The following is a 23,950-nucleotide window of genomic DNA, read 5'->3' on the forward strand; positions in this document are numbered from 1 at the left end:
GCGTGGGAATGGTTGCTGCTGCGTCGGCCATTGCGCTAGATGCCCTTGGTGTTGTGGATGATTGATCTGTGTGAACTGCAGCAGTGGATGTTGGGACTGTGTCGGCAGCGTTGAATTGAGTGTCTGTTTGGCGCGCTGCGTGGATTGGTGGAATTGAAATGGAGCGGGGGAAGTCAAGCCGTCGGGATCACAATCATGGACTCGGAGCGCTGGAATTCAACATCCGGGACAGCACGATCATAGAAAGGGAATTTGTATTGCTGCACCACCTGCAAGCTAATAAAGTCCCAGGGGTGCGTGAACCGCTAGCCACTGGCAACTGAAGTCGGTGGATTTGAGAGCTCCCCACTGTCGATGCTTGCTCGAAGGTCAGGTTTCGGGACTGCAAATGACGCCAAGAGTAGCCCAGCTCCACACGTACCTCGGTCCGCGGCGGCCAGGGCCGGCAGTCGCAAATGTGGGGCCCCACATTGTTCTGTAAGGAGCACAGAGCTTCGCTCCATCCAGGAACAGGACAGATGATTGCTCTTGTAATGAGCGCCTGGAGTTAAGGTATCTGGGCTTCCACCGTGTCTGGACAAAGTAAGTTACTGCGAAGGTCCACTGTCCAACATGTCCAAGCCTGCTGATGCTGGTATCATACTACACGAACTCAATGAAACAACTCTAACCACTTTTTGCCCATGCAACTCCGCCAGAACGCCAGGAATTCCCATTCCCCCTCATCACGCCGCCTCTGCCTGGTACCAACCCTTCCCTCACGCAATAATTATCAACAAACCCCCTCCCCTCTCCTCAAAACCCCCATCACCTCTTAACCCTCTTACTCTCCCGCCCTTCCCCCTCCTCCTCATCACTCAACTCCGCATAGTGCGTAACCGGCTGCGTCTTGGCCCACGCCCCGGTAAAGACGGGATCCTTCTTGGCGACGTCGGCATACTTGAGCAGCGCCTCGCGGGGGTCCTCGTGCAGCATGCGGCTCAGCGGAATGTTCTGCTCAATGTGCTTCTCGTCGGGCTGGCTGCGCATGAAGGGCGTGATCTGCTGCACCTGCGGGCGGTAGGGGTCACGCGACGTGCGGCCCGACGCGGACACGCCGCCGCCGCCGCGCTTCTTCTGAACTCCTAGTAGTGCGCCAGGCGCGACGATGGCGTCGCCCGAGATGCCCAGCTGGCTCTGGTCCATGGTGAGCGAAGGGTCGTCGTCGATGTGGCGCTTCTTGGGGGCGCGCGACATGACTTCGAGCGCGCCGCGCGTCGAGAGAGAGGGGTTGTAGAGGACGTGGGTCTCGGCATTGGCTGAGCCAGTGAGGATTTGGTTGAGCTTGGGGTGCCAGTCGACGGCGATGAGCGGGATGCCGGGGGTGATGGGCGTAACGTGTTCCGGCCGGAGGTTGGCCGGGTTGAGGATGTGGAGGTGACCGGATGCAGACCCGGTGATAATGAAGCGAGAGTCGGGCGAGTACTTGATGTTGCTCATGGCGTACCGGTCCGAGGTTGAGGGATGCTCGATCTTGACGAGCGGTTGCTTGAACTTGCGCGTGTCCCAGAGCTTGATCAAGCCGTCGCCTCCCCGCGTCACCACCATTCGGCCGTCCGTGCTGATATCGATCCCTCCGGTCCAGGTATCTGGCCGGTGCGCATCCTTGACTTCCGCCGCCGGCCTTGTAAACGGGCCGTTGCCGCCATACATCACCAGCGAGCCATCCAGGGCGGCCGATATCAGCACTGGACTATTCCCCTGGGATGAAACTCCCCATGCGACTGCCGTCATCCTTGTGCGCCCTGCTGAGCCGGCGGCTTTCGACTTGAACACAATGACGTCCTTTTGACTCCTCTTGTTGTTGATGTCCCATATTCTCAGCGTGCTGTCCGACCCGGCGGTTACGCAGAGGTTCTGGTCCGTGGGGTGCCAGGTTCCCGTTGTGACCTCCCCGACGTGCCCCTTGGTGTTGTGCATGTCTCGGAGGTACATGTCGCCCTTGACAAACTCGGTCACAACGCCGCCATCCCTTGACATGATTTTGGCCTGTGGATGTGCCGTAACGCAAAGGAAGACGCTGCCCGAGTGGCGGCTGAACTCGAGATGCTGGATGGGGTGCGAATCTGACGAGGCGGACTTCTTAGTTTCCCACGGGTCGACCGTCTTGAAGGCCCTCAGCGTTGTGGGGGTCATGGCTGCGAAGTCGTGGAAGTTGACAGTGCCGTCGAGTGAGCCGGTGAGCATGCGCGACCCTGCGGGATCCAAGGCGATGCTGGTGACTGCTCGCTCGTGCGTCTTGAGCACCATCTCGTGGGATATTGGAAATCTTTCCGAGTTGTCTTCATCGTCGGATTCTAAGTCGTCCAAGTCGCTATCGTCGCTGTCGGAAGCGACCTTTTTCTGGTTCTGTGGCGCTGGCTTCTCGACCTGGCGCTTCGTCTGCTCGATCTGGGCGGCGACATTTGCTTCTTTGGTTGTCTTTCCAAAGGACTTGGGGACGAACGCTCGCATGGGGTCATCGTCGGCAAGGACGGGTTCCTCAACTCGGTAATCGTCGCCGTCACTTTCGCTGCCGCTCATTATGGCAACTGTTCGGTTTGAGGTTGAGAATGGAGAATTGGGATGCCAGCCTCGGGACTCCAAACTGCCCCATAGGTATCCCAGCAAGCAGAAGCTTTGGAAGGTCTTGGCATGCATACAGACCTGCGAAGGCTAAAAATCTTGGCAGTGTTGTATTCTTGGGGAACCTGGCTGGACTTTGAGCCTGTGAGACAGAGAAAAACCAATTCATTGTGTTCTCCCATTTTGGAAGCAACTCTACACTGATCATTAAAACGTGCATCTAGATGATTTGTTGCCGACTACTCGACACAGGCATACCATTCCGTCATTAAGCCGCCGCAGTGACAGCCTGCTGACCCTCCTTCGCCTTCCGCTCCAGATCGGCCAACCTCTTCAGCTCCTCCTGCTTCATCCTCTCGGCTTCAATCAACCGCTTTGGCACCACCCTCTCTCTCGGCCCGGTGGCCTGCCACCCGGGCAGCTTATCCTTGCCGAGCGCGCGCAGAGTCACCTGCTCCACCAGGCTATAGTTCCCATCCTCGCGATCAAAGCGGTGCGGTTCCCTCAGCGAGACGGGCGGGTTCGTGATGATGCGCACCCTCCTCAGGGCATTACTTGACGGCGCGTGCAGCATGAGCGGGTGCATCAGGTAGACGTCGCCAACCTCTCCCGTGGCCTCAACGAAGTTGTCGCAGCTCTTTGCGATCTCGCAGAAGAAATTGAGATCCTTCTCCTCCCGGAAGTCGGGCTCCCCGCGCGGCGTCATGCGCGGCGACACGCCCTCCGGGTGGTCGTGCAGGTGCTTGGCGATCTTGGGGATTGCCTCAGGGCAGATGTATGTGCCGCCGCCGTTAGGGACAATATCTGTGAATAACGGCGTCACTAGTAGTGCCTGTTCGGGACTGTCTAGGTAATGGACCTGGAGGCTTGGTGGTTAGCAGCTCGAGATATCAGCAAGGAGTACAGCGCAGCTCTAACTCACAAAGAAGTCGCCGTCGACATGCCATTCGGGCAGCTCCTTGGGCGGCACGGGCTTGCCGCCGTGCTTCTCGTCGCCGAGGTTGACGATGAGGGCGTCACGCCAGTACTTGGTGCTCGGGTCCACGCGGTCTTCGCCGCCGCACAGCTCGAGGATGGCAGCCCAGGCGCGCGGGGCAAACTCGGAGGCGTCGAATTCCCTGTGATGGGGCATGTTGATGCGCAGGCGGTTCCAGGTCGACTTGTCGTTGGGATCCATGCCTAGGCGTGTCCAGACGTTGGCTGTGATGGAATCGGCTTTCTCTTTGGTGAAGGCCTTGGGGATTCTTTGAGAGGAAAGAGGGAGTTAGGAGGTGATTTCGAGGTGAGTATTTTACGGAGATGTGCTGCTTACTTGACCCAGCCGTGCTTGAGGAAGTGCTCCTTCTCCTCCGGGGTGAGGACTGATGTGGACGACATGATGAGGGATGGTCTTGACTTGTACTACGAGAAGACTATGGCAAGAACAGCGTTTGATTATTTCTTACACTCGTCGGCTTGAGTAGCAAACTCAGCAGCCCCTTTTTATAGACGTCGTCGCCAGGCTCCGATCGGGCTTCGACTGGGCTTCAAGCCAAGCTTCGAACCTCGTGATCGCCGTACATGTGTATGAGCACGCCCTAACGTATTTCCGGTGCGGGGGAGGCTTTGTGGTTTAACCAGCTCCATCTCATTGGACGCCGGGTGGACGCCGGGTGAGCCCCGGACATAACGGCGCCGTGGAGTTTCCTCAATGAGTGGTAGCGGCCCCTCCTCTGGTACCCACCCGTCCCGGGTTGCAGGCCCGGAGGAACACCCGGAGAAACGCCGGACGGGTCGTCATGGGTAAATTGCCCTGGCATCAATTGGGAGACACTGAAAACCGGGTTGCTGGAAACTTTGCCGCAGTTCGGAGGTTCAGGTCACGCGGAAAGTTTGGCTGAATAGCTGCCTCCATGGGCCCCTCTACGACCGTGTTGCTTTCGAACCAATTCTGTTGTCAAGCTGGCCATGAATTCCCCGAATTCTCTCATGTCCAATATCTCACCAAAGCTACACAAAATCCATCTAACGTTACCTTACCTACCTAGATACTTGAACACTTATTAGGTTCTCGTTCTTGCAGATCTGGGGCGAGTTCCCTGTCATCCTGCCCCGAGCATCCGGAGCCGAAGCGGGGGTGGGCCACCCTAGCACAGGCTCCACCCCTTGGTCCCGGTCCACTTGAATCCCTTCTTCCAGGCTTCTCGGCAAAGCAACTCCGACAAACCCGACGTCAAGCTAAACCCCCCCACGCGTCACCATGTCTGCGGAGCTGGTGCGCGATGAAGACTACCTGTCGGAAGAGGACTCCGATTTCGCACCGGAAGAGGCGCCCGCAGAGGAGTCCTCCGTGTCGGATGACGACGAGGCCGCCGATGCTGAGAAATCAACCCAGGGCAAGCGCAAACGACAAGACGTCGAGGATGGCGCAGAGGATGCTGGCTTTGAGAACTCGGGAGATGAGGCAATCATAGAGAAGGGAAAGAGGCGGCAGAAGAAAGCCAAGAGGAAAGATGGCGAGGCGGACGAAGACGAAGGAGGTGAAGGAGGGCTGATCAAGACGCGCCGGATGCGCGCAGCCGAGTATGTGCCCAGGGGCTCCGAATAACCGCCTGGAGACGATCACTAATACCGCCACAGAAAAGCCGAAAAGCGCGCAGAAGTCGCCAGCGGTCCCGTTACTATCGACGTGGATGCCCTCTGGGCTCAGATGACGAGCGAGCCCGTCGGGAAAAAAATCCAAGCCGAGCCCGCAACCACACAGCCAACAGTGGACGGCATCAAGCCTCCTTCACAGCCCCAACAATCCACAGAAAATAACAAGGCTGACGAACTCGACCTCATTCGCATAAAACGAACCTACAACTTCGCCGGCAAGGTCCACACCGAAGAAAAGCTCGTCCCCCGCGACTCTGCCGAGGCGAAGCTCTACCTCGCCGAGAAGGGCGCGGACGCGGCCGCCTCAGACAATTCATCCTCTCCGACACAGAAGCGCATGCCCCGCAAAGCCTTCCGCTCCGCCTTCGAGCCCGTCGCGTCCGACGGACCGGCCCACCGCTCCGATCTCAACCTCGCCATGTCGGAGCGCTTGCGGGCGCGGGAACTGGCCAAGGCGGACGCCAAGAAGCTGAACACGGTCGAGAAGAGCAGGATGGATTGGGCCGGGTTTGTGGACCGTGAGGGCATCAAGGACGAGCTGGAGCTGGCGGGCAAGTCGAAGCACTCGTTTGCGACGAGGCAGGACTTCCTGGCGAGGAGCGAGGCGGTGCGGGAGCAGGAGGCGCGGAGACTGCGTATGGCGGGGAAGGCTTGAAGAAGTTGTTTTTGAGGCGTATGGTGTACTGTTACTGGTTGGGAAAAGGGACGCGGCGTTTGGGCGGAATACCCGTTGGGATAGAATTCACAAACTTCATCGCAAAATTTACAAGAGGATCATGCCATCCAACTACAGTACAACTCCTCCAGCGCCCATCAGAGCTTCGCCTTTGCTCCGGCTGCCGGCAGCAGCGTGACGTCCGTATACGGCAGCCCCAGGAATTTGTACACAAAGTGAAACCTACACTCCGCAACCGTCAGCAACCCTGCTCCCTATATTCCCCACATCCGAGAGACAGAACGTCAACACTCACCGATCACTCCCGAAAAACGGCTCTCCCCTCCCCGTCCGCTCATCAACAACCCACAGCCACGGCGCCCCAAACGCCCCCTTATCCAACGCCTCCTGCGTCGTGCTCTTCAACCCAACCTTGATCTCCTCCGACAAGGCACCCTCCACAATCTCCCTCACCTCCGCCTCCGTAAACAATCTGCCCCCCTGGCCCTCCCCTATGCCAGTGCCAGGCCCCCTGAATCCCCTCGGGACCGTCACAAGCGCCTTCGCCACGCTCTCCGGCGTCGTCAGGTCCATGTTGGGCGGTGACCAGAAGAGATGAAACAGATAGTGCAGGACCGCATCAAAGACTGCCGCCGGGTAGCGGCGCTTGATGTACAGGAGGCAGCGCATCGGGACGACGGTCATGCCGCGCTGCATGAGGTCCCGGGGGAAGGAGATGGGCGGCGGCAGCGGGTCATGGCGGGCGATGGAACGGCGCGCGTCGTGGGCTAGGTACTTAGCTTTGGCGCGGACGGTCCAGGGCGGGCGGTTGCCTGATCCGGCGTTTATTCCGCCTAGGAGGAAGGGGTGATATCTGCGCTGGGTGGTCAGTGAGTGAGGGATGGTTGGTGAGGGAAGAGAGAAACCAAAGCGGGGGGGGGAGGAAAGGGGGTTGGTTACTCGACTTGGACATTCTGAGAGGCTAGGAGGTCGCGGTTCTTTTGGAGCTCGAGGAAGGCGAGGTAACTGTAGAGAGACGCTGGCGAGAGTGTGAGAAGAGGCTCGTGGTTTGGATACATACGGATAGCATGTGATGAGAAAAGGGACAGCCGTACCAATGTCCACGTAGCAGTCGATCTTGCCTCCCATTCTGTTCTGGGATCAAGTAGATAGGCGAGTATTGGCAATATTCAGGCACAATGAGGTGATTTCTTGAGCTGGTATCCATAGGGAAGCGGTATAGAAGAGTAGAGGGTTGAAGGAGGAATACCTCGGCTGCCCCACCCCGGCCCGAGTTCCGGTCCGGCGGATCAGTAATCCACAGCCCACGTCATGCCGAAGGGGTCCACTCCTCCGACATGCCGGGTTCTCTAGAGATACACTCCTCCGCCGGACTGACCGCGGAGAGCGGTACATGAACGACCTACACCCGGCGGATTCACATCCAAAGTCCCATAAAGCCCATTATGACACCTACTAAACACCCCCCAAGTAGCCCTGGTCGTCGGCGAATCACTGGTGTCGATCTTCCCTTCATTCCAGGTTTGCTCCGGGATTAGGGTTCATATCGATGGTCAAGTCATTGGACCATTGAGCAGTGATGGGACAATGCTGGAAAATGGGTTTAGCAGGTTGTCTAGAACGCAGAAGGTCAGTTCTCCTATCGTATCAGATTCGGAAGGTTTAGGAAGCTCAAGCCGCCCTGAAGGAACCAGCCTCAGTGCAATCTGCGAAAGCCAAAGACGAACCATGCATCCATGCTCCAGTAGTTGCAGTGACGCCAAGATGATCGCAGCCCATGTCTAAGCCAGCAAAACCCTATCAGCTTGAGAGCTCACGGTGGGTGTCTGCTGTACGGAGACATATTCGACGTGATAGCCCGAGATCCCCGCACTCTTCCCTTCCACTTCTACTCCTCGCCAGCCGCCTTTTTGTGCTTCAAACTTGGCCGTTATTGGGCTACTTGGTGCAAGGTAGGATTGTGTGCCATGAACAACAGCCCCAGTCTTGCAGCTCGTTTCTATTGGATGCCATGGACCAGTCGAAGCTGCAGTTGCGCCGTCGTGTTGGTCAGGCAGTACTTAAAGCCCGGCGCAGCGCGTTCAGCAGCCAGCTTAAACGAACATCTAAGTTCCCCTACTATACGGCTAGCACAGAACCCAAAGCTGGTATGGATATCAGCAGGGTCAACATTACCTTGCCCGAGGGCGCCAGCAACCACGGGAATCCGAACATGCTTTGTCTGCCCGTGAATTGGTACGAGGACATCAGATTCTAATTCACCAATTATTTCGCGCACGCCCTCAGAGGACGGTCCGGAAGCAGCGGCTTAGGCGAGCCCAGGCGGACATGATGGCCCTGTGGTGGTTCAGCATGTTGGAAGAACCGACGACCCAAGAGAGCTTGACGAGGGCGGGAATCCGCCAATTATCGATCGGCGCCTTCCGGCGAAAACCACAGCTCAAGCACATCCTGAAATCAGAGGAGAAGTGTGTTCACCTGAGTCATCTCCCAACCGTTCATGAGTGAGGAGAATGCCGAGCTGAATTCTTGATAACCCAATGCAGTTCGGTCAAGGTGCCTTCTTCAGACACTGTACCAACGCTCCAAGGATGCGGCTGAGCGGAGCGGCGGTGGTTTCTTCACAGGGGCGATCCTCATCAAAACCCCAGAGGCCGACAGCTCTTCTACGTACCGTCGGACTGCCAAGGGCGGCAGGTTTGATAACGCTGTCAATACATGTATAGTGCCCGTGGTAAAACTGACACCGCTTGCCATTGTCGGGGCGCGCCTTCCCGCTTCCAGACGGGAAGGAGCACATCCGTCCAGCGTGGCTTCACATTGTCCTAGCTTGTGGTGGGCATGGCGGTGGGGCGCAGCTTCTTCTTGACGGTGGCGGAGAATATCGGCAGGGGAATACGGCACCGTGGCGGTTCCGAGATATTCGGATCGCTCTTATCCGTATTGATGGAATATCTACTCTACGGAGTCTGTTCACAGTCGGTGGAATGGTGGTGGTTGGTCTTATGATTCGAGACTGCGGGACTTGCACAAGGATTGACTAGATAACCGGCGTCAAGTTATAAGCGGCATTTCTGCAAACGACGCCCTGTCGACCGAGAGCCGAGACGACGGCCCCCCTGAGTTGATCGGTTTACTGGGCGTATTCCAAGAAGTCAGCCAGGCTGTAGGCCAAGACTCCGATCGTATACCATATGCCGGTTGAGCTGTCGGAGTCGATGGAAACAGATAGGCTAGGAAGGGGGTAAAGACTGAGACTTAACAAGTCTCTATTGGGGGTGAAACCGTCTGACAATGAGCAGTCATAAGAACAGGGCATCGGCTCCCCATTGCCATTGAAGATACCTCGGCTGCCCCACTCCGGCGCGGGCTCCGGTCTGGCCGGCGGATCAGTAATCTACAATCACCCTACCGAAAGGGGCCCACCCACTCCGGCATACGAAGCTACTGTATCACCGGGCGGCCGGGCTTCATCAATCATATACTTCCTCGGCCGGTCTGACCACAGCCGAACATACTCAACTCACGCACGCCCGGTTTCAAATTGGGAAAACACATGTCCCATCATGACACCCACTAACACACGCAAAGTAGCTCTGGTAGTCGGCGCGTCACGGGGCATCGGCCGGCAGATCGCTGTCGATCTGGCCAAGGAAGGCTATGCCGGTAGACAGACCCATTTCCCTCCCTACCCCTTTCGTTCTCAACACAGAAAACTAACTTCACCTTGCTGCAGTGGTTGTCGCCGCCAAATCCACCACCCCGCAACCCGACCTAGTCAATATCTCTCCCTTTCCCCCGGACCCAAACTCTCCGCAATCCACTATCGCCACCGTCGCCCGCGAAATCACCCTCGCCGGCGGCGAAGCCACTGCCATCCCCGTCGACACAACCGACTACGCCAGCATCCAGCGCCTTGTCGCCAAAACCATCGAGGCAAGAACCCCTTCTCATCCCCTTCCCAACCCTTCTTTTTTCTATTTCTTTTCCTTCCCTTTTCAAACTCAAAAAAACTCATCATACAGCGGAAAGAGGTACTAACATGAAAAAAAAACCTCAGGCCTACGCCCGCCTCGACGTCCTAATCTACAACGCTGGCGCGATCTATTGGGCGCCCGTCTCCCAGACGCCCATGAAGCGCTTCCGGCTGATGCAGCGGGTCAACGTCGAGGGCCTGTACGGGACGCTGCAGGAGGCGCTGCCGCACCTGACTACGAAGAAGCCGAGTCACCATCCTCCTCCTCCTGAAGCGCCAGAAAGAGGAGGAGGGGGAGGAGGACGGATCGTGGTTGTGTCGCCGCCGATATACAGTCGCTTCTTTCGCGGCAAGACTGCGTATGCCGTCGGCAAGGTCGGTATGAGCGTCTTGGTCAAGGGGTTGGCGATGGATCTTGAGAGGGAAGGGCTTGTTGAGAAGGGTGTGAGTGTTGCGGGGTTGTGGCCTGCTACTGTGAGTGGTTTGTCTTCTTCCCTGCTGTCTTGTTTCTCTTTCGCGGGTGGGTAAGATACGGAGGGAATGGGGGGAAATAGGTAGGGAAAGGAAGGAGACTGACATGTCCATCTCCTCAGGCCATTGAATCCGCTGCGACTGACCAGTTCACTCGCAAGGACCCGTCCTACGCGAGGGATCTGCGCAAACCAACTATCTTTTCAGATGCGGTGCTCGCCCTGCTGAAGGCTCCAGCGTCGCTGATGAATGGCCAACTCGAGCTGGACGAAGACTTCCTCAAGAAACATGCGGGCGTCACAGACTTTTCGAAATATGCTGTCGTCCCCGGTGCCTCGCCAAGGAGGATCATGCCGACTGAGCTGCCCGACCTTACGGTCAAAGAGCAGGATGATGAGGGCATGAGGCTCGACAGCTCCAAGCTTTGATTCCGGCTGAGAAAGATCTGGCAACATGTCATTCGTGTTTAGCTAGCTATGTCTGCTGACTCTGATATCCGCTGTATGCCATCAAGTATCACATACGTGCTCTCATATGGCAATGTGTTGCAGTGTCCTTATCTGCTCACCGAAGGCTTTTGAGACGGTCAGCTTGGACCTGGCCTCTGACGTTTGGCACTCTCCATGCTGGATGACATGTGCTTCCGTTTTGTTAAGACTTGTTCAGGCTCAAGACCGGATGGCGGGACCAACTTCTCCGCCAACAATCTTGCATGGATGTGTGCCTTCGGAAATAAATCTGCCTCGGCCTGTTGGGGGGCCATGAAATGGGCCGACACTGTGTCACTCCTGCCTTTGCCCGCTGACATGGCCGTAAGATCTTCGATCACCGGAACGCTGACCCGCTGAGGCTTCCAGGAGAGAGCGTTGTCGGCCTCCAACCGCTTGAACATCTTTCTGTCACTCTTGGGCTCTTGGAGCCAGCCATGGGAGAAGGCCTGGCTAGCCGTTGGTCTTCTTGCGCTATCGTAGCCCAGACAGCCGTAGATGAAGCACTTGGCTGGTTCGGATATCCGACCTTGAAGGCGAGAGGTCGCGAAGACAAAGGTCAAATATGCGTCAATGTCTTCTTGGCTTCTGAATACGACCGAATCGATGCGGGGAAACTCTTCAAATCCCAGAAACAGTTGCAGTGTGAGCATGCCAACTGCCCAAATGTCGACTGACAGATCGTGACCGTGTCCTGGAACATCGCACTCGCTGATCATGGTCAGACGCTCATCTGCGCGCAGTGGTGGGATGACTCACGGTGGGCGGTAAAATGGGGTGCCAACGGAAGACCTTAGCCTTCGACGGCCGGGGAGGCCGGAGGCTCCAAAGTCCGAGAGCATGATCCGGTAGGGGACGTTAGGGGTTATGCCACAAAGAATGTTCTCGGTCTTGATGTCCCGATGGGCTACGCCTTTGCTGTGAATGTAGGCCAGACCGCGAAGTACCTGACGAATAATGGATCGGATCGCCCACTCATCGAGTTGGTCAAGTCTCATCAGAAGCGAGTAGAGGTCGCCTCCCGTCGCCAGTTCTGTGATGACGTATCTGCTAGGGAGTCAGCTACTGGACTTGTTCTCCACCGGTGCACCAAATCCGTACATGGTCTGCTGTGTTTCGAACGCGGCCTTGATGGGCAGGATGTTCGGCTGCACTGTCAGTATCTGTAGCAACAGAAACGGCTCGTGATATGTCTTACATGGTCCAATGTGCTCAACAGCAATGCTTCCTGGCGAGTTCTCTCTACTTCCTTGGATGTCGGAGAGAATCTGCTGATATCATGAACTTTGCATGCCACGTGTCGACCTGTTTCGACTTCTACCGCCAAGAAGACGACGGCATGACCGCCATCGCCAATGGTGCGGTTGGTGACCACATAGCGGTTGCTAAAGAGCTAGGGGGTGTCAGAATGGGGGAATGTTGTGAGGTTTGAACAGTTTCTTACCTTGACTTCCTGCTGCTGGAGATGACTGAGAGTGTACGAAGGCTGGGGGTTTGACAATTGGGTGTAAGTGAACATCAAGTGAGGATGCGGCCCGATGGTGATGGTGTCTCCATCCTCAAGCAGCCATGACGGGGAGATTTGCGGTCCTCTCCCAATGAGCTCGCCGTTCACCGCGGTCCCGTTGGAGGACCCCCGGTCGCGCACAAAGACAAGAGGCGGGTGCTTGTATTCTTCGTCCGTGATGATGCAGAAGATTTCTAGCTGACACCTCGATACCACTGGATCCGCAAATGATACATGATTGCGGGTCTCATCACGGCCGACCAGAACAGTCTTGTTGGGGAGGATCAGAAACGAACCTAAGCGGAGGCGTCAGATTTGAGCAGACGCCTACCCAGACATAAATCTTACCTCGACTCGGTGGCTCTTTGCTTCTATCCTCCCACAACATCTTTCCGACAGCTGTTGACGACATGAAATAACTCTGCTCGAGGTCGGGAACTAAGGGTACCTGGGTTAAAGAGCCCAACGAAGGCTTGATGTTGCCAGCTCGTGAAACCACATCGCCGATCACCTCATGGATTGTTTCGTTGTACGCGCCCAAGTCCTCGTGGAATCAGATTCTAGCTTGAGGAAAGAGCGGTGCTTCCTAAGCACAGAAGCTGCCCCGAGTTGCCGGAAGGTACATCGGCTTACCTGCCGAGTGTCATCGTGTATTTGGGAAGGAGCAGCCTGAACAACCATAGGGCCCCTCGGCACTCAGCCGAAATGGAATGGAGTCGAATGCTTCATAGCGCATGGTAAACCCATTATCATTCATGGAACCGCCCGGAGAGGCGGTACCTATTGAAGAGATCGCTTATGCCCCTTACGGCGAGCTGTTTCTACCTTTTCGACTTGGCGAACGCGGTTCTCAAATGCCGAGAGACTTTTAATCTTGGATCTGGAAGTTCGAAGTCGGTGCCCCACTTTTGGCGACCTCGCTTACGACAGTGACAAGAAGGAGCTTGGGCCACGGTAAGCTTAGCAGTTGGCAGGATCACATGACCTACCCCACAGGGCTGCTGCCCTTCCTGCCCTAGTTTAAGTGATTCCCCTCCCGAAAATCGAACTTGATTCTTTTCCAACACCATCACGCAAATTCTCATCACGAAGTTACATGTAGGTGAACCCACAACAGCAACATACTCTGCCTCATCCTGACCTTGCACAGTCAAGATGAGAGCGAAGTGGAGAAAGAAGCGCGTTCGCCGTCTCAAGCGCAAGAGAAGAAAGATGAGAGCGAGATCGTAAGTTCCGCCACCGGGCTCGGGAATTGGCCGAATTGGCGCTGACAGCTCTTGCAGGAAATAAACGCCCGGTCGACTCGACCTCAACCAGTCCCCGGCATAGCGCCGGGTCACCCTGCGGATTGAGCACTGCGGCTTCGCCGACGCGCCCATCGAAGCTCCTCGCGGTCTGACACCGTCCGTCGTCCAGCACACAGCAAGCCTCGGCAATCAGAGTCTTGAACGATCATGTCTTTTCTTCACGACAAGGCACTCTCGACAATTGGATGAAGCGCAGGGCACCGAACGGTTCGGTGGTATCATGAGTTATGGGAATGACTGGTTGCCTGTCAATGAAGGTTGAGGTGGGATACAGGCGTTTACTGGAACTCGAGGAAGCTATGCCTCGATAGGATTGCGAATCCGGAACCATGATTTGCAGGAATTGACGATGCTTGGCTTCGAACTTGCTATGCCGTTTGTGCCAACAATGTTGCGACGGTGCTAAGCTGTGTTCTTTCGGGAGCTCCACCTTCTACACTGAGATCGAGTCCCATGCCACAATTTGCTGTTCAAGTCCAGCATAACTTGGTTGTCGATGCTCGGCTCGGCGTCGCGTGCCAGGTGGTACGATAGACCTTGGTCTACATGCTTCCATTGTCACGGGATTGAGACACTAGCAACTATCCCCGGGCACAGTCGGAAGTAGACATAAGAAATTCGCGGATTGCACACAAAAACATGCTTTCAAGCCCTGTACCTCGGAGCTGCATCCAACGCTTGAAGCTCGAGGCTCATGGACGACTCAAGTGATAATGGTATTATAGTGGGGCTCGATAAACTAAAGGCGGTGGCAGAAAAAAGTCGCCCGGTGCCGTCCCGTCCGTCTTTGGAACCTTGAACCAGCAGCGTCCGTGGGTTTGACAACAAGATCGGATTTACACCATCACGGACAGAAATTGACCAACAATCACCATGCCTGGATCGGCGATGAAGAAACGGAAGATTCCGGAGGTCGAGACGCCTCAGACAAAGAAAAAGAAGGTCGAATTTCGAGACGACAAGCCAGCCGTTGCAGCCTCGTTCTCGGTAACAACAATACAGAAGCCACAGGTCTCTCCCCCGGTAATAGGTGAGACTTGCGAGCGACCCGCCAGACCAAAACCACGGCGCTGATCCTTAGATACAGCGCTTACGCCTGGGATTTCCCTTCCTGACTCGTTTCCCTTCGATGTCTACCAAAAGGATGAGCAGCCGACTGCCAAGCGGCGAAAGAGTGGCGGCCTGCCTCCGCCCGCCGAGATGGCCCTGCACTCCTCGGCGCACAGGACAATAGACTACACCGCTCGAGAGGAGAGGTTTAGGAGCGTGGACACACTACTCAATCACTTTCTGGCCATTATCGATCCGCAGACTGGGGATATCGAAGTCGTTCAGGCGAAAAAGATGGTTGTTCGGGGGATGGTTCGGGCAAAACAAGCACCAACTGAAGCGATGGAGATCTCGACTGCTAAACCAGTATGGCTAATATACTACACCGCACAAAGGCTCAGGACTCGGTACTGATGGATATGCAGACTCACTCGGAGATGAGGATGGAGCTTGGCGAGACATTCGGCACGAAGAAGGCGAAGAAGGCAATCCAGGCCGTCGCGGAGAACGCCATGCTGGCTGCGAAATCGCGCGGCAAGCTAGGCGAGGACGACCGGGCGCTGGTGGTTACTATCAGGGACTCCAGCCAACATATGGCGACGCGGGAGGAGCTTCAGGCTGCTGTCGACATGGCGCGGCCTGTGCCCCGGGGCAACTTTGATGCCGATGAGATCCAGGATGTCTACGTTCCAGCGGAGATCATCGGCGCCGAAGTACTCAACGCGATACCGGTCCTGGACTGGCAAGAAAAGGTCAGGAAACTAGAACCGGTGCAGGTCCCGGCTCGCTTCGTTGCGCACCGCATTGTCCGCGTGGCTGGTAACGAGGATGGCGTGCAGAGGCTGAAGCTGTTGCGATATCTCCTCTGGGTCATCGTCTTCTGGTCTACGACTAGACCAGGGAGGGAGCGCGGCACCAAGAGCATAGCGAGGAGAGACGACTTGCGGGAGGCGCTGGCGCCAGCGCCCGAGGTGGTGATTGAGAACATTCGCCGCAAATTCTCGGACAACGGGGTGATGCGCAAAGCGCACATTGACCTGCTCATGACGCATTGCTGTGTGTTTGCGAGCATCATCGACAACTTCGAGGTCGATACGTTGGATCTGCGCGAAGATCTCAAGCTGGAGCAGAAGGATCTGAACCAGTACTTTATGGAGATTGGTGCGCGGGTGCGGCGGGCCAAGGCTGGCGATAAGATTAACCACATCGCCAAGCTTGCTCTGCCGCTGCAGTTCCCCAAGATGCGGCAGGCCGCAAAGCGGAGGTGAGGGAGCCGACGGAGCAGAGTGAAGGGAAAGGAAGTACAATATCGTCGGTGGTGTTGCATCTGTTGGTGATGGTTTCTGTTGGCAGAACAGGGCTGTCAAGGAGCAAAGTCGCATTCAGGTAGAGTGCTCGGACGGCCGGTGGATCCGGAGACAGGGTATCAGCCCGCCAGTCTCGGCAGCAGACCTCATATGCATGAGCAACTAGAATAGACTACTCCAAGCCAGCAGTTGCTCGATAGACACCAACATGAAGAACGGATGGTATTTCCTGACAAGACCCCAATTTCCACCTGTTTGGAATAGGCGGAGCAAAACACGGATATTACGGAGCGGTAGAAGTTGGGTGGGATCCGGCGGTTGCAAGTTGGCCTCCAGAGCCCCTCGTCTCCCAAACAAGGAGCAGGACCAAAGGCACTGCAAACCCTGCCCTCTTGACTGTCCCCCTTCTTCAGCCTGTTGGCACAGACCACGGCAGGCAAAAGAAGGGACCGTTGCTGGCCGAGGGCGTCGTAGGGCTGAGGTAAAGGCCGGCCTGCCGGTCCCCCAACCCCTGACAGCGGCAAGTTGAGCCGCATCGGCCACGTGGGAACTGGGCTCTCCACAACCCGCCCGCCGCCGTCAAGCACACCATGACGCCATTGATCTTTTGGCGAGAACCACGTTCGCGATGCGCTTCGAGCGCGTTTCCAAAATGGATTTGCGACGGCGGATTAGGACTTGGCTGGTTATGCGCTCAAGTCGCCAGAGGTGGAAAAATAATCATCAAAAGCAGGGTGACTGGGTCTGTTCCATCAATGCATATATTGTGCTTTTTCATGCATCGCGGCTCAACAATGGCTGGATTTGTTTTCCGACGCGGTCGCCGTGACTGATCTTTGCCAGTCGTGGACTGCGATTTTTTTGGTGGTGAGGAGCCGTTGCTGCCTACAAGGGGCGTCAGACCCACTTTAGCTAATCTTCTCACGCTGCTAATTGGCTGATTACCGGGGAGCAAGCAGCCAACCGGGCCCTGCGCGAAGCGAAGTGTGAAGAACGCGCGAACCTCACTCGCTCGTTCGCTCTTCTGGTTGTGCTTCCAAGACAGTTCCGTTTCCGCTCAATCCCAGACGATTAGATGCACAAGAGTGGGCGTCACGTCTACACCAGTCCCTTCGCTACCTAGGCACTTTGCCTGTGGCATTGTCCCCTTTGATCGACGTTGTCGTGCTGCTCTTCCGTTTTGACGACTTTCACAGCGCCGGACGACGCCTCTGCGGTCTACTACCTTGGAAAATCAACTCCAGTGCGCCATCTCAACCACGTTTGCCTCTGTACTTGCGAGCAATCGAACTGCTTTAGCAAGTCATAAGACCATAAACATCGCCCATGCGCTTGATTGACGCCAGCATCGAGAACCTAGTGTAGGTGCTGTCCTCTGTCGGAAGCACCCTTAAACCCTCCCCGTATCATTTACTCCGTTCGCGCCATTCGATGTTCGCGTTAACAATCTCTGGACAGTTTCTGCCTGTATCTATGATACCCCGATCTCAGCGTTTTTAAAGACATTCCTTGTGTATTCGGCGGTACCGGCGACGGCCGATTTTTGAGCACGCCTGTCTGTAGCCATTCGACCTTGTTTATTCGGTTTTGTTACAACTTCTGAACCATGCCGTCGAAGCGGAAACGCGACATTCTCGAGGGCTTTGACCCCAATAAGTCGGACTCGGAAGACGAGAACTTCGACCCTAGCGAAGAGCGCCCTCCACGGAGCGCCAAGAAGTCGCGCTCATCCAGACCCAAAGCCAAAAGTTCCCGGAAGCGCTCTAACCGATACAGAGGGTCCGATATTGAGGAAGATGATGAAGAACTTTCAGACAGCGGCAATGACGAATCGTTTGGTGAAGACGAGGATGACGAAGAGGAGGACGAAGATCTTCCTGTTGGTGCGACCGGCAGGAGAATGAGAAAAGCTGCTGTTAAACACCAATCCTACAAGGAGAGTAGTGAGGACGAGGAAGAGGATGTGATCAAAGATTCGGATGGGGATGAAGAAGAAGCTGAAGAAACGACCCCGAAGAAGCAGCCAAGCCGTCCCTCGAGAATCGTCGTTCTGAAAACAAATCCGCGGGTGCAGCGAGCTTCGAAACGCGGGAAAGACGAACCTGCACCGCCTGCCCCGCCAGCTCGTCGGACCAGAGCTCGCACTGAAGAAGTGGAGGAGCCTCTGGTGGAGCTGTCAAATTCCGGAAGGCACGCGCAGCCAGCCCGCGCTTCGCGGAGTAGAAGCCCGGAATCCATGGCTCGATCGACTCGCGCTACTCGGGGAACAAAAGGCCTCAAGAAGCCGCCCGCTCCCATCGAAGAGGCGACGCAGGAGACCGACCCAAAGGAAGACGTTGACCAGTTGATGAATTCACCAGATGAGCTTGCCCTTACTAAGGTTGAGGTCGAGCCTGGGAATCAGGAAGAAGTGGACAATGCTGCGCAGGAAGAGGAGGTGGCCGAGCCTGCCGCCATGGATGACCAACGAGAAGAACCTGCTCAGGTTGAGGCTCCGCCAGCGGCGGAAGAAGATGACGACGATGATGCGCCCATCACGAGGCGAACACGGGCCTCGAGAGCAAATGCTGTCGCCGCGTCCGTTGAAGCGAATGAGGCTGAAGCCGAACCTGAAACCACAAGAGGCGGCCGCCGTCTCCGGCCGAGATCCGGACTTCGGAGCAAAAAGAATACTCAGGAGCCGAGCAGCGATTTCGAGCCTGGCGACGAGTCTGGCGAAGACCAGATGTCTGGTTCCGAAGCCTCAAAGAATGGCGATGCCGGCGGTGATGGTGAATCCACCCCGACACCTCGTGGCCGTGGTCGCGGTTCTCGTGCCCAAAGCCGAAGGAGCCGCCGCAACAGGCAGGATTCTGGCGACGAAGAAGTGGAGCTCGACAAAGATGAGATGGCCGAAGAGCTTGAAGAGCTTAGGGAGAGCTCCAGGTCGCGTCCACGTCGCACTCGCCGCCGATCGCCGTCAATCCAGTATGAGGAACGCATTTCCAAGAAACGCCGCACCAAGCCTGTCAACTACAGCATTCCCGCCATTGACCCTGCAGCGCTCGAGGTTGAGGAAGATGACGACGAGCCTGCTGCAACACCCGCGAGAAACCGGAGGGCCGGTAAGGGTGTTAGCAATCAGGCTTGGGAACGTGCCCTCAACACCACTTACGGCCCCTTCGGCGGCGGCGGCGGAGCTGGGGCTCTTCTTGGAGGGCCCTGGGGCACTGGGGCGACAGGTGGCGTGGAGTCGGACAGCAGCGACGACGAGTTGGCGCAGCGATCTGGAATTGGAGGCGCCCTCGGCATGACACCCACGGCAGCTGCGCCATCTGTCGGTCTGTTCAACCCAGTTGGCCAGACTCACAACGCTGATGGCGTCGGAGGCATCGGAGGCGCCACGCCACAGGTCGGCAAGGTCAAGAATCAGAAGGCGTTTGCCGATGCCGATCCCCTCGGAGTGGACATGAGCGTCGACTTCAGCAAGGTTGGAGGCCTGCAAGGCCACATTGACCAGCTCAAAGAGATGGTTCAACTCCCACTCCTTTACCCAGAACTCTTCCTGAAGTTCCATGTCACGCCTCCCCGTGGTGTCTTGTTCCATGGACCGCCCGGCACAGGTAAGACTCTCCTTGCTAGAGCCCTGGCGAACTCAGTTGGCTCTGGTGGCCGCAAGATAAGCTTCTACATGCGCAAGGGAGCCGACGCTCTCAGCAAGTGGGTTGGCGAAGCCGAGAAGCAGCTGCGTTTGCTATTTGAGGAAGCACGGAGGACGCAGCCCAGTATCATCTTCTTCGACGAGATTGACGGCCTTGCGCCTGTCCGGTCTAGCAAGCAGGAACAGATTCACGCAAGCATCGTCTCGACATTGTTGGCCTTGATGGATGGCATGGACGGCCGTGGCCAAGTCATTGTGATTGGAGCAACGAACCGTCCGGACAACATCGACCCTGCACTTCGCCGCCCAGGGCGCTTCGACAGGGAGTTCTACTTCCCGTTGCCTGACTTCGAAGCTCGACGGTCTATCCTGGACATTCACACCAAAGACTGGGGTCTCTCAGACGAGTTCAAGAACAGCCTTGCTGAAAACACCAAGGGCTATGGAGGTGCCGACCTGCGAGCGCTTTGCACGGAAGCTGCGCTCAACGCCATCCAGCGGACATACCCGCAGATCTACAGCTCAAAGGAGAAGCTGATTGTGGATCCGGATAGGATCACGATCCACGCCACCGACTTCATGTTCTCAATCAAGAAGATGATCCCGTCGTCCGAACGGTCAACGTCGTCGTCGGCTTCACCGCTGCCTCGCGTCGTTGAGCCGCTGTTGAGGAATCAATACATGGCCATTCTGAGGGTTTTGGATAATATCCTGCCCCGGCCTAAGAAGACGACGGCCCTCGAAGAAGCCATGTACGAGCCTTATGAGGATGCGGACCATGGATTTGGCAGAGAGGCAATGCATCAGGAGTTCGAGCGCTCGCGCATCTTCCGGCCCCGTCTACTAATATCCGGCGTCCCGGGAATGGGTCAGAATTACTTGGCGGCTGCTATCCTGCATCATTTGGAAGGAGTGCATGTGCAGACTATGGACTTGGCTACGCTGTTGGGTGATGGCCGGGTAAGCATTCTCTTGAACGCTGTTATGGAACTTGTGTGCTGACTGGCCCACAGCCCATGGAGCAGGTAATTGTCAGCCGTTTCACGGAGGTGAAGCGGCACAAGCCCAGTGTCATCTTCATCCCCGGCGTCGACATCTGGTGGAATAGCCTTACCGACTCGGCAATCACGACTTTTACCACCTTGCTGAGGAGCATACCGCCCTCTGACCCCGTTCTTCTCATGGCGACCGCCGACTGCACCCCTGAAATGCTGCCGCCCGAGATCCTGAAGGAGCTGTTTGGCTTTTCCAAGAAGAACAGGGCTGTTGTCGAGCGTCCCGAGCGGGTACGTTGCGAAGTATCATCTGGTAAAACTTGGTCTAAGCTAACACGTACTAGGCAAACCGACTCGAGTTCTTTGAGAATATCATCACTCACTTGAGGAAAACACCAAACGATTTCCCAGATCCTGTGAATCGTAAGAAGCGAATCGTCGAAGATCTCCCAGTTGCGCCCCCGCCGCCGCCGAGGACCTTGACCAAGGAGGAGATTAAGGCTCAGCGCAAGGCTGATCTGCATCATCTGAACCTTCTGAAGATGCGTCTGCAGCCGATCATGGACCAGATTAACCGCAAGTACCGGAAATTCAGGCAACCCGTGATCCCCTTTTCGCAAATCGCCTACCTGTTCGACGAAGCCGACCCCAATTTTGTTCGGCCTGATCTTGCCCATGGCCAGCACAGGCCTTTTGAAATTGCGAAGGACAAGGAAGGCACAGAGGGAATTCGGGAGACGGCCACTGGCAAGTTCTTCTACAACCTGGAGACGACCACGATCGAGGAGCGTCTGGCAAACGGTTACTATGCTCGACCGATCGATTTCTACAAGGATATCAACAGGCTGTACCTCGATGCGAAGAACATTGGTGACCGGGACAGGACACTCAAAGCCAATGAGCTACGTACCAACGTTGAGGTTGATGTGCACGACATCGCGCAGAGCCTGGCAACCTCGGGCATCAAGTTTGAAGAGATCTATCACCGCCAGCTGCAGAGGGCCAAGGAAGCCGAAGAGAAGGCCCGCAAGAGGAAGGCCTTGCAACCCATGGTTGATTTGATCCAGTCGGATATTCCAGGCGACGGCGATAGCGACTCGCAAGGGCCGGTGGGTATTGGGCTCCCTCTGACCCGGGATATGCGGACAACCACTGCGGCCAGGTTCCAGCCGATCATGAGTCCACAGTATAATGGACATGCGGACACAGCCGACTCGCACTGCTTGACAAACGGCACATCGGTGCCTTCGCGATCGGGTGGTGAAGATGTCCACATGGGCGGATTGGAGGACGGTACCCAGCCGATGTCTGGTCCCCGACCGGACCTGGTCTCGCCGCTTCAATGGCCGCAGCTGGGACGTCGCCCGCCGCTTGGAGACTCGAGCAGGGCAACCGCTGGGACACAGTTCTCACAACGTTCAGCAGTCACCTCGATTCCTCCGGGCGTGTCTCCGTCTGCCATCCTGAACGAAGCGTCTACGACCAAGACGTCGGAGCTGTCCACCAACCGTGGTTCCGGTAACTGGAGCACACAGCGTACTGATACGCAGCGTACCAACGGTTTAGCACGCAATGCAGACGAGGCGTCGCAGCTCCTCGACACACAGCGGAACACACAGGAACTGGATCAACAATATAGCGGTCACTCCATCCGGTTGAGCCAGTCAAGCTCGAGCGGCAAGGAATGGGCGCATTCACAGGCCGCTGCCATGGCCCAGGGGATCCTCCAGCCCCGTTTGGGGATGGCCATGCCAATGGGCCCGCCTCCGGGTAGCGGTTCTGCGTCTGTTCGGGTTTCAGAAGACAATATCCCATCCTCGTCGCAGCGTCCGCCCCGCAAGCCCTCTGCCAGCAGCCTCGGCAACATCCTCAACGAGGAACCCAGCAACCGCACATTCTCAAACAACGGCAGCAGTGCGTCCGGCCCGGGCGCGCACACCCCCAATTCCGGCTCCGGTTCCAGCTCCGGCCCCGGCACCACCTCGGCCCGCAGCGGCCCCCACAACAACAATAACAACAACAACAGCAACCCCTCCCTCCGCCAATCCGGTTCCAGCACCGGCTCGCAGCAGCCCGTCATCCATGAGGGCAGCGTCTACAAGTTCCTCCAGTCGCTGGCTGACCGCACGTCGGGCTGCAGCGTCGAGCAGCTCGAGCAGATATACCGTGAGCTGATGGACGAGATCTGGAAGACGCGGGACGAGTGGAACCGCATGACGGTGTTGAACCGGCTCATCTCGGTGTTCAATGATACCATTGGGGATATCGAGCTTGTGCAGGGCGCGCTGGTGGATAGTCAGAAGCAGCAGCGGAAGAAGGGCGGTGATGGTGGTGAGGAAGGCGCGGATGGGGATGGGGATGTGGAGGGTGAAGGGGAGGTGTTGGAGAGCGTTGAGGGTGTTGGACTAGGTGCGGGGTCGGTGCTGGGTGGGAGTCAGATTCAGAGTCAGAGCCAGAGTCAGGGGAAGGGAAGTGTGGAGGAGCCGTGGGTTTATCTGAGATGAGGTGGGATCTCTGTGGTTTGGTTAGTGTCTGAGAAGGGAGGCGTGGTCTGCAAGCTCAGAGGCGGTCTTTATGCTTTCCTTCTCCCTGCTGTCGTTTTCTGGTTAGGAAAGGGTGTGCCGGCTAGTGGTAGACTGCGCTTCCATTTTGCGGTTGTTTCTCGCGTTGGCTCAGAGCCTCTTGACTGATAGGCCGAGCCATGGTTGCATATTTGCATGAGTACCGATCCGTACATTGCTTGCTTGGTCTCGATCCGGGTATTTATCCTGGACACGCTAGTATCCATTGTGCCGTGATGTGGCGAGATGTAGTGAGCATCCTGACTTCTACCGGTGTGAACATCTGCTTTTAGCCTCATTCGCCTTGCTTCTTATCTCTTTTTTTGTACTTTCGTACCTCCTTTTGCTTTCCCCCTGAACACCTGCGAAGGCTGTCACGCAAAGGGGAAAAGACCATGCAGATTGACTGCTTAATTCGAACAAACTGCTGCTTCTAAGCAGCAGAGCGAAAAAGAGTGGCGCAGATGGGAATCGGAAAAGAGAGGGAGTCGCTTCAGAGAGGCGGACAGTCTTGCGTCAAGCCGTCATGTTTGATAGTTAGACCTCTGATCCACCTGCGCTACACAAACGGAGCGTCCGGTGGTTGTGGTTGTTGTTGTTGTTGTTGTTGTTGTTGCAGAATGTGTGCAGTATCATGCCTTATAAGCCCTCCTACTCAGTCCACCACATGTCGAGATTCTCCTCCATCCATCTGGGTCTCAGCCTAGATATGTTTTGTACTAGAAGTCCAT

At 56.5% G+C, this 23,950-nt stretch overlaps 9 protein-coding genes across 9 annotated transcripts; 5 read left to right on the forward strand and 4 right to left on the reverse strand.

Moving 5' to 3' along the window:
* Window positions 1-553: 553 nt before the first annotated feature.
* N657DRAFT_645158 (WD40 repeat-like protein) lies at window positions 554-2,783 on the reverse strand. Its single transcript, XM_062792894.1, has one exon. The coding sequence runs from the start codon at window positions 2,560-2,562 to the stop codon at window positions 808-810; it is 1,755 nt and encodes a 584-aa protein (XP_062647346.1). The 5' UTR covers window positions 2,563-2,783; the 3' UTR covers window positions 554-807.
* A 60-nt stretch (window positions 2,784-2,843) lies between these two features.
* N657DRAFT_645159 (uncharacterized protein) lies at window positions 2,844-4,029 on the reverse strand. The gene is made up of 3 exons (XM_062792895.1): window positions 3,917-4,029; window positions 3,527-3,848; window positions 2,844-3,463 (listed from the first exon to the last, which is right to left on the reverse strand). Exons 1-3 carry the CDS (start codon window positions 3,979-3,981, stop codon window positions 2,873-2,875), a joined length of 978 nt encoding a protein of 325 aa, XP_062647347.1. The 5' UTR covers window positions 3,982-4,029; the 3' UTR covers window positions 2,844-2,872.
* A 356-nt stretch (window positions 4,030-4,385) lies between these two features.
* Window positions 4,386-6,032, forward strand: N657DRAFT_645160 (BCNT-domain-containing protein). The gene is made up of 2 exons (XM_062792896.1): window positions 4,386-5,166; window positions 5,224-6,032. The coding sequence occupies exons 1-2, from the start codon at window positions 4,844-4,846 to the stop codon at window positions 5,894-5,896; spliced, it is 996 nt and encodes a 331-aa protein (XP_062647348.1). The 5' UTR covers window positions 4,386-4,843; the 3' UTR covers window positions 5,897-6,032.
* On the reverse strand, window positions 5,958-7,066 carry N657DRAFT_645161 (DSBA-like thioredoxin domain-containing protein). The gene is made up of 4 exons (XM_062792897.1): window positions 7,012-7,066; window positions 6,857-6,935; window positions 6,213-6,770; window positions 5,958-6,139 (listed from the first exon to the last, which is right to left on the reverse strand). The coding sequence occupies exons 1-4, from the start codon at window positions 7,043-7,045 to the stop codon at window positions 6,055-6,057; spliced, it is 756 nt and encodes a 251-aa protein (XP_062647349.1). The 5' UTR covers window positions 7,046-7,066; the 3' UTR covers window positions 5,958-6,054.
* Window positions 7,067-7,341: 275 nt separating this feature from the next.
* On the forward strand, window positions 7,342-8,321 carry N657DRAFT_415777 (uncharacterized protein). Its single transcript, XM_062787260.1, has 2 exons — window positions 7,342-7,546; window positions 7,605-8,321. The coding sequence occupies exon 2, from the start codon at window positions 7,695-7,697 to the stop codon at window positions 8,172-8,174; it is 480 nt and encodes a 159-aa protein (XP_062647350.1). The 5' UTR covers window positions 7,342-7,546; window positions 7,605-7,694; the 3' UTR covers window positions 8,175-8,321.
* Window positions 8,322-9,483: 1,162 nt separating this feature from the next.
* N657DRAFT_572943 (NAD(P)-binding protein) lies at window positions 9,484-10,792 on the forward strand (the record flags this gene model as incomplete). The annotated part of the gene is made up of 5 exons (XM_062788923.1): window positions 9,484-9,583; window positions 9,654-9,835; window positions 9,978-10,143; window positions 10,192-10,367; window positions 10,487-10,792. The coding sequence occupies 5 exons, from the start codon at window positions 9,484-9,486 to the stop codon at window positions 10,790-10,792; spliced, it is 930 nt and encodes a 309-aa protein (XP_062647351.1).
* A 158-nt stretch (window positions 10,793-10,950) lies between these two features.
* N657DRAFT_573232 (kinase-like protein) lies at window positions 10,951-12,771 on the reverse strand (the record flags this gene model as incomplete). The annotated part of the gene is made up of 6 exons (XM_062788949.1): window positions 10,951-11,563; window positions 11,612-11,899; window positions 11,954-12,000; window positions 12,051-12,245; window positions 12,297-12,655; window positions 12,708-12,771. The coding sequence occupies 6 exons, from the start codon at window positions 12,769-12,771 to the stop codon at window positions 10,951-10,953; spliced, it is 1,566 nt and encodes a 521-aa protein (XP_062647352.1).
* Window positions 12,772-14,866: 2,095 nt separating this feature from the next.
* Window positions 14,867-15,984, forward strand: N657DRAFT_572972 (uncharacterized protein; the record flags this gene model as incomplete). Its single annotated transcript, XM_062788928.1, has 2 exons — window positions 14,867-15,082; window positions 15,142-15,984. The coding sequence occupies 2 exons, from the start codon at window positions 14,867-14,869 to the stop codon at window positions 15,982-15,984; spliced, it is 1,059 nt and encodes a 352-aa protein (XP_062647353.1).
* Window positions 15,985-17,629: 1,645 nt separating this feature from the next.
* N657DRAFT_572975 (AAA-domain-containing protein) lies at window positions 17,630-23,162 on the forward strand (the record flags this gene model as incomplete). Its single annotated transcript, XM_062788929.1, has 3 exons — window positions 17,630-20,623; window positions 20,677-20,949; window positions 21,003-23,162. 3 exons carry the CDS (start codon window positions 17,630-17,632, stop codon window positions 23,160-23,162), a joined length of 5,427 nt encoding a protein of 1,808 aa, XP_062647354.1.
* Window positions 23,163-23,950: the final 788 nt, after the last annotated feature.

This window comes from Parathielavia appendiculata (genome assembly GCF_033297405.1).
Source record: "Parathielavia appendiculata strain CBS 731.68 unplaced genomic scaffold N657scaffold_6, whole genome shotgun sequence".
In the NCBI taxonomy this organism is placed as follows: domain Eukaryota; kingdom Fungi; phylum Ascomycota; class Sordariomycetes; order Sordariales; family Chaetomiaceae; genus Parathielavia; species Parathielavia appendiculata.